General features: G+C 36.6%; 1 protein-coding gene across 1 annotated transcript; it reads right to left on the reverse strand.

Moving 5' to 3' along the window:
• Window positions 1–1,352: 1,352 nt before the first annotated feature.
• LOC145566204 (uncharacterized) lies at window positions 1,353–6,484 on the reverse strand. The gene is made up of 4 exons (XM_081625696.1): window positions 6,091–6,484; window positions 3,112–3,227; window positions 2,590–2,974; window positions 1,353–2,146 (listed from the first exon to the last, which is right to left on the reverse strand). The coding sequence occupies exons 1-4, from the start codon at window positions 6,482–6,484 to the stop codon at window positions 1,353–1,355; spliced, it is 1,689 nt and encodes a 562-aa protein (XP_081481822.1).
• Between the last annotated feature and the right edge of the window lie 2,420 nt (window positions 6,485–8,904).

An 8,904-nucleotide genomic window follows, 5' to 3' on the forward strand; every position in this document is an offset into this window, starting at 1 on the left:
AGTTGTTCGGTAGTCTTCACATATGACGGATTAATAGTGTCATCCTGAATCGCATCCCTGACATAATGACAATCAACCTCAATATGCTTAGTTCACTCGTGAAACACTGGATTCTGCGCAATGTATAACGCCGATTGACTATCACAAAACAAACTCATCGCACGTGGATGCGAAACTCCCAAACTAAGAAGTAATGCCTTCAACCACTTTAACTCATCCGTGATTTTAGACATCGAGCGATACTCCGCCTCTGATGAAGACTTAGCAACTGTATGTTGCTTTTTAGTCTTCCAATAAATAGGTGAACCACCAAAAAACACCAACCAACCAGATATAGATCGTCTCGTCAGAGGACAACTAGCTCAATCTGAATCACATCAACCTGTCAAATGTAAATCACAATCTGAACTCAAAAGAATACTTGACCCGGACAACCTTTCAAGTACCGAACCGTTCGTAGTGCGGCTTCCCAATGATCTTGACGAGGTTGCTGCATAAATTGAGATAGAATGTGGACTGTATATGCCAAATCTGGTCTAGTGAAAGACAAATAAATGAGACAACCTACAAGACGTCGATACATTTCAGGATCAGAAAGAAGAGGTTTCTCTGATTTTGCCAGAGTATGATTATGCTCAATGGGAGTACCTGCCGGGCGTGCCCCAAGTAAACCAAACTCTGCAATAATATTAAGGGTATATTTCCGTTGACACAGGAATATGCCCTCCGGACTCCGTGCAACCTCAATACCAAGAAAATACTTCAAAACACCCAAATCTTTCATATGAAAGCAGTCACTCAAATACGATTTGAACGATGAAATTGCAGAAGAATCATTTCCAGAAATGATCAAGTCATCAACATAGACCAGAACACTAAGTTGAATAGACCCAGTTTGCAGAGTAAATAGAGAATAATCAGAGTACAGCTGTAAAAAACCGTACCTTGTCAGAGAGGTAGCCAATTTAGAAAACCAACAACGAGGTGCTTGCCGGAGACCATACAAAGAATTACGAAGTCGACACACCAAACCCGGTTGAGTGCCATGGAAACCAGGCAGTGGTGTCATATAAACCTCCTCATCAAGGTCACCGTGGAGAAAGGCATTGTGAACATCCATTTGGTGCAATTCCTAATTTTTTCGCAGCAGCAACAACAAGAAAAGCTCGAATGGTGACCATTTTAGCAACTGGAGCAAAGGTCTCGTTATAATCGATACCCTCTATCTGATGATTACCAAAAATAACGAGACGAGCCTTCAACCTCTCAATAGTGCCATCGGAATTGAGCTTGACCTTGTAAACCCATCTACATCCAAGAGCTTTCTTACCCGGAGGTAACTTCTCCATCACCTATGTTTGATTATTTTCCAATGCAGAAATTTCTTTTTGCATCGCCTCTCTCCACCCTTCATCCTTCATAGCTTCCCTGAAATTACGTGGCTCTACCACTATATCCACGGCTGCAATAAAAACACGGTGTCGCACAGAAAATTTTTCACAATTCACAAAATTTGCTAAAGGATAGGGAGTACTTGAGGAGCATGGAGTAGACGATGAACATGAGGAGATAGATGGACTAGAGATCGTATGTGCGACATAATTTTTGTGCCAATCCGGAGGATGCCTAAGACGTTGTCCACGCCCCAAATCAAGATTAGGAGAGGCCGGAGAGCTGCTGCCCGGACAGCCTACTGTAGCAGTGGCAGGAGAGACCGCGAGAGGGCTGCGGCCTGCAGTGGCAGCCGCAGGTGTGTTGCAGACCAAACTTCCAGGAGCAGCCGCACCCGGGTCAGCAGCAGAACCCAGCATAGCAGCAGTTGGGGTTGGTGCCGGGGTTAGTGGAGGGTTGTTGTCACGAGAACCATGGGTAGTAGAGTCTTCACCAATCTTGAGCACATGCTCAAGGTCATCCAAAAAATCAACATCGATCCCCCCATCAACAAGAGGCACCCTTTCGGCACTAACATGAGAGTCATTCGGTTCTTCACTATGCATAAATGGGAATTCATTTTCATGAAACTTAATATCACGTGAAACAAAAATGTCACCCGTCTCTAAGTCATACACCTTCCAACCCTTTTTGCCATGAGGATAGCCCACAAACACACACTTACGAATCCTAGGAGCAAATTTGTCACCCTTAGCTTTTTGGTTATGAGCAAAACAAAGACAACCAAACACCCGTAATTCATCAAAAATAGGTGGTTTCCCAAAAAGAAGTTCATATGGTGTTTTATTGGATAACAACGGGATGGAGTACGGTTAATTAAATAGACCGCCTCAAGAACACATTATCCCCAAAAAGCTATTGGCAAGTTGCCTTGAAACATCAAAGCACGACTAACATTTAGGATATGTTGGTGTTTACACTCCACCACCCTCCCATTTTGTTGTGCGGTACCGACACAAGAAGTTTGAAAAAGAATGTCATGTTCATCAAAATAAAGGATCATGGGTTTAAATTCCATACCATTGTCACTCCTCACACATTTCACAGTGATATCAAATTGACATTTAATCATAGCAAAGAAAGAGAAAAAAGAAGAATAAACTTCAGTTTTGTCATTCAATAAATAAACCCAAACACCTCTCGAATAGTCATCAACAATTGTCAAAAAATAGTGAGCACCACAAGTAGAAGGCGTCTTATAAGACCCCCACAGATCACAATGTATCAATTCAAAAATACGACTAGCTCTACTATCACTAATAGTAAAACTATCCCGTGATTGTTTAGCTTGTGGGCAAACAGTACAAGCTTTATTCAAAGATTTACTACTAGAACTAGAACTGCCACTAATAGCAGGCACTAACTTGACAATGTTGTCCGACGGATGCCCCAAACAACGATGCCACAACTCAAAGGTAGAAGCTTCTGGATTGGTCACCGCACATACTTTAGGAATTCGCCGGAAGTAGTATAGTCCATCTATCCAATCACCGACTCCAATCAGGCTCCCCGAGTGTTGGTCCTGTATAGCACATAAAGAAACAGTGAATCGACAAAACATTTGGAGTCATCAACCATTTTAGACACTGATATTAAGTTGCAATTTAATTTGGGAACAAATAAAACATTCTCAAGTATAAGGCCATCTGCCAAACACACTTGGCCCTCCTTAGTGGCCATAGCAAGAGCACCAACCGGGAGTCCGACGGGACAAGGAGAAATAAATTGCACATTTATCAAACAAGAGTCGTTCCCGGTAACATGATGTAAAGCACCTGTATCGACAATCCAAGATAAAAAAAAATAGGCTCACCGGTCATTTTATCTTGTTGGTGACTATGAACCATATTTAACAACATACGAACATGTTCAGGTTGAAGATCAGACAAGGCTGCAAGTGTAATATCCCGTATTTTTGAAACGTATTTTCTAATTAACTAATTAATTAGTATTTTCTAAAAAGGGTATTTTAAGTAATTTATTTTTCTATTTGAATTTTGGAGCCAAAATGATATTTGAATTTTGGCACCAAAAGTATTTTAAAACTCAATTATTATTTTTGGATTTATTATCCATTTATTTTATTTAAAAATCAGATTATTTATATATATTTCGGATATTTTAATTAAATAAAATTATATTTTATTATTTATTTAAGATGGCCGAAAATTCCTAATTTAATGACTATGATTTTTGAATTTTCTATGTATAGAAAATTTGATTTTCTTAGTTATTTTATTTAGTGAATAATTGGAATTTTATTAATTAATTATTTTATACAATAAATATTATTTACACAATTATTTTCAATTCCTTTAAACTAGCAAATTAATTCCCTAAATATCTAAAGCCACCATGATGGATTTTTGGGTGGCTTATTTTGGTAAATTATATTTTTAATTATCTCCTTAAAATCTCTAATTTTCCTTAATTCTATTTCTCTATCTTTTTAATATCTAATCATCATATTTTCTTGCCATTCATTCTTCTTAATTATTCCCCAAGTAATTCCAATGTCCTTATTATTTTTCATGACATACATACATTCCATATTCAAGTATACGCAATCACCTTAATATCCAAACTTTCCTTAATTCTTTTACTCACTTCTCCAAGTAATCTCTTAAATCCTACTTTCCATAATTCTTCCCAAATTCTCTTGCCATAATTCTTGCATGAGCTAGCCTATAAATACCCCTTCATACCTCTCATATTCTTCACACCAAAACCCAATTCTCTTCTTCTCTCTTATTCTTCTTTTCCCTAAACCTTTTCATACTTTTCTTCTCCTATTTTCATACAAATATTATCCCATATACCTTTGAAGCTAGTTTTCGGGCACTTCTGGTCAGTTTTTGGGGTATTAATGTTTCACAAAAGATTGTTCCTCTCAAAAATTCCTTGAGGTTAGGCTCAAGAGTCACCCAATTCGAAGTTATATTGAAGGAGTTATGACCTCTGCTAGTTCTGCCTATTCTTTCCTACGAAAATTCAATTCTCTTTAATCCTAATCCTTTACCTTCTTCATGGTTAGTTTTCTAAAATACAAATACCTATTTCAAAGCTATAATTTTATATTAAAGTATTATTTTAAAAGAGTTTTATATTCCATGCACATTAGATTTGAGTTTATGTTGTGATAACCTCATGGTTATGTTATTTGCAAGGTGCATTCGTGGTTGAACTTTGAAAGTGCGAAGTATTGATTGATATTCGGAATCAAGGTTCTTGAGGTTCTTTTTGTGTGATTTTTCTAGCAAGGATCAAGGTACGTTTAGGTGGCTAGATACCTTTGAAAGTGATTGGTTAGAATAACATGTTTTACTTGATTTGATTGGTGATTGAATTATGATTTTAAAATAAATTATGTTTGAAGGTATTGATTTTAATAAAAGTATTTTGAATGATTGATTTTTAAATCATGTATTGAATGGTTTGAATTACTTATCATCTTTAAATAAAGGAATTGATTTTAAAAGGTTTGTTGAATTAAATAAAAGTTTTTTCAAGGAAGAGTTATTGATTTTGAAAAGTTATTAATATGAGATTTTATTCTCAAGTATCTATTTAAAAGGTTTTGATTTTGAAAGTATGTGGAATTATTAAAAAAGGAGTTTGAATTATATTTGAATTTATTGGATATTAAAAGGACTTATTGAACCATTGAATTATTATTATTATTAATGCTTTATAAGCATGTTGGTAATCCCACTATGCGGATTTGATTTATTGATAAGGCCTTGGACTTTGTATGATCGGGTCTTTCCTCAAGAATAACCTTGTAATATAAGGAGACTAGCTTGGGGGGTGTGCACAATTGGGTGAGGAATTGGATTAAAATATATTGGTTCTTAATAAAGGAATTGTTTTATTAACTATTATTTTGAATGTTGAATCATTGGAATCGGTTTTAGAATAATTAATGAGTTTGGACTTTATTGGATTAATTATTGAAAATGATTTTTAAAGCATATTTGCAAATAAATTGAGTTTACATTATCTTGCACTTATCGTACTTAGCATATTTTGCTAATCCGTATTTCTTGTTTGTTTTGGTTCGCCCTGTTTACCTTAATGGTAAGCAGTGTTGATTAATTTCAGGTGGAGTCAATAATTGAGCATATGGAGTCCCGGGAATGGTTTCACCTAGTTTAAGAATGTTGGTCTCATCTTTATTTTGAGTACTCATAACAATTCTATTTTTATAAGTATTAATAAAAGGAAGTTGAGTTTCCGCTGCAAGTTTTGTTATTGAGTTAAGTATTTTGAGTAGCCTTGCGTAATCACGCGGCGGTAATACACCCAAGTCTATCTCTACGGTATAATTATACGTATTATACTGGTATTTCCGTAGAGGGAGATTTGGGGGTGTTACAGCAAGAGTGTCTTGGGAGGGCCCGGAAGAGGCCCCAAGTGGGCTGTTCACTATATTAGCCCGAGCCCTTGGCTTGGTGGAGTCCGTGGCAGCAGCAGCGAGAGAAGTAGAGGCAATAGCCGTAGCAGGGGACCTACTTCCATGGCCCGTAGGCTGCTGGGCAGAGGACGCGGTTCCCCCCTTTTTGCCGTATTTTTCTAGCCATTAATCGGGGTATCCATGTAGCATAAAACAACCAGAATTTTCATTCCCCGAATATTTACAATGAGTGCAAAACAGCTTGGTTTTATCGATACGAGAATTAGATTGGAACGAACGCCGGTCAGAGGGAAGAGCAAACACGTGTGCCTCGGTTTTCTCCATATGCGTCTTCCCTTGAGAAATTCCACGGGAACGTTCCTCTTGGAGGAAAGCTTGGTATGCTCGATCAAGTGTCGGCGGAGGCTGTTGAGACAAAATATTAGTGCGCACAACAGAGTACTTATCATCATCAATTCCAATCAAGAATTGGTGCAATTTTTCTTCTTCTCTATCAAGTTCATATTTCTCAGCCATATTACATGTACAATTGCCACATTCACAACCATGAAGGGGGTTGAGACGAAGAAGATCATCAAAATACCCCATCAAAGTAGTATAATACTCCTCAATAGTCATAGTTTTAGTTTGTTTGCAATTAGTAATAGAATTGCGCAATTGCTGGAGACGAGGTCCATTAGCTTCGCAAAACCGCTTTTCCAAATAATCCCACAATTTCTTTGCCTCGTAGAAATAAGGAAGGATGATGCTAGTTTTGGTTCAACAGAGCGCAAAATCCATGAAACTAGCATGGAGTTCACGGTATCCCAGTCAAGCAATTTCTTCTTCTCCTGCGGTTTTGATATAGTACTATCAATAAATCTGTATTTCCGTCTGGATTTCAAGGAAAGGGTAATCGCTCGAGACCAAGCGAGGTAGTTGTCAGCCGTCAAGACCACATGTGTGATCAGGTTTCCCGGTTGGTCACCGGCGCCCAGGTAAAAAGGAGAAGAAGAATCAAGTTTGCTATCGTCAACCATCTTGATCGATCAAGCAGTGAATTAGAGAAGGGAATTTAGGGAAAAAAAATTCAGGAATTTAGAGTGTAGAGTATAGAGGCTCCAATACCACGTCAAAATAGAGAGAATAGTGATTGTGTATTTCGTATTAGGGTATGCAAAAATATATATATACAACCTAACGAGATTAGGGCTCATAACTTCGGCCCAAGTACTATACACTAAATAGGCTTAACACATTATAATCACGTTTTTGCGACCTATTAATCACCTTATGAGCCATAATATGAAGCTGAAAAATGTGATCTATGGCATTTTTATCACTTATCAATGGTTTTTCCTAACTAGCGTTAATGTAAATTAGATTTAAGGTGATAAGTGACGTCATAATTGAAATTAGTTTTGTTTATGCTCATTTTACTAACCAAATTTTTTACACCTTTGTGTGAAATGAAATGAGAAACATGCTTGGTTCATCTAATTAAATAAGAAAACAATGAAGCTTTTGTTCACTTTCTTCACCTCAAATTATTGTGTAGCTAAACTAAAACTATTTTGCTAAACTAAAACTATTTTTATTGGACTAAATATTTTTTTCTTTGTGATTAAATTTTTTTTGCTTAATTTAAATATTATTTTTTGGGTGAACTTAAATTTATTTATTGAATTGAAATTATTTTTACTAATTAAGACGTATTTTTATTGATTCTCTATTATATTTATTCTTAAAGTTACTGATTTTCACTGGGTAAAACGTTTTTTTTACTAAACTCGACTTAATCATACTTAATATCAATTATTTTCACTGAATATTATTTGAATATGGTGAAGAGAACAGGACATAAGTGGTCAGTAACCAAAGTTTCCTAATTCTAAAGTCTTAACTCAAGATCTACGATCAAATCTTGTTAGCATATATAACTATCCATTGTGACTATCTCTTCTACATTTAAAAAAAAAAAGGGTTTTTCTACATTATAACCCTGTAATTTTCCGTTTTCTACGTTGTGCCCCCCTTTTTGGGAAATCTACATTGTAACCCCAAATTACGTATTTCATCTCCACAGTAGCCTACGTCATGCAACATTTATGACGGACGTCGGCAGTTGGCATTTATTGCGTCACCAACCTGGTACTGTTCACGGACGTTTCTCTCTCCTTCAAAATTCCCTCTTATTCAATGAAACATCACTTCCCTCTGTTTCATTATATGATAAAAAACCCTAAAACCAAAAATTCAGAGACTGAGAGAGAGAATTTGTTACGAAGAATTTAGGGTTCCTTCGTGCGATCTTAGTGAAGAACAATCTGACACTGGAGGTGCCCCATCAACGAAAGTATGTAATCGTTTTCTTATTTTGGTAATTCGTAGGTTGGTTCAATTTTTTTGTATTTTTGATGAAATTTGATACGAATGAGATGGTTAGTGGATAAATTGGTGAATTTGTGTTATTTGATTTGTGTATGTGTGTATATCTGTCGAGTTTTCTGTGACCTTGAGATTTATGTATGTGTGTAAATTTGGGGGTTTATTTTGCCAAAGATTACGTCTTTCTTTGGGTAGAAATTTGGTTGCTGGGTTTGTTTGGCATTAACCTTGTTAAAGTTTGGGTCTTTGTTAGCTATTGTTTGTTTTTGATAGATATATTGGTAATGATTTGCAGATGGATGAAGAGAGGATTTTAAAAATCCACTATGGTGCTAATTGTGTCGACTTAACAATAATTGATATTGATAAGTTAGGAGGATCCCAAGGTTGACCCTACCTAGTTCACCTCCACAGATTTCCTCTCCACCCAGTCATGGTAGGAGGTTACCTAGGTTGTTAGAAGAAATATCTCCACATTCCTCTCCTCATGTCATAGTTGCTGCTGATGTTTACGTTTTAACCACCACTCCTCCCAACATTCACCTCATGTACCCAGAAGAAGCCCTAGGCTCTTACAAGGTGATCCAAGCCCAAATCTTAGGAATGCCCCCTTTCAACCACATCATCCTGAACTTGCTCCAAAAACTTCCAAAACAAGCAGGTTATGCCTA

This window comes from Chenopodium album, chromosome 11 (genome assembly GCF_948465745.1).
Source record: "Chenopodium album chromosome 11, dcCheAlbu1.1, whole genome shotgun sequence".
In the NCBI taxonomy this organism is placed as follows: domain Eukaryota; kingdom Viridiplantae; phylum Streptophyta; class Magnoliopsida; order Caryophyllales; family Amaranthaceae; genus Chenopodium; species Chenopodium album.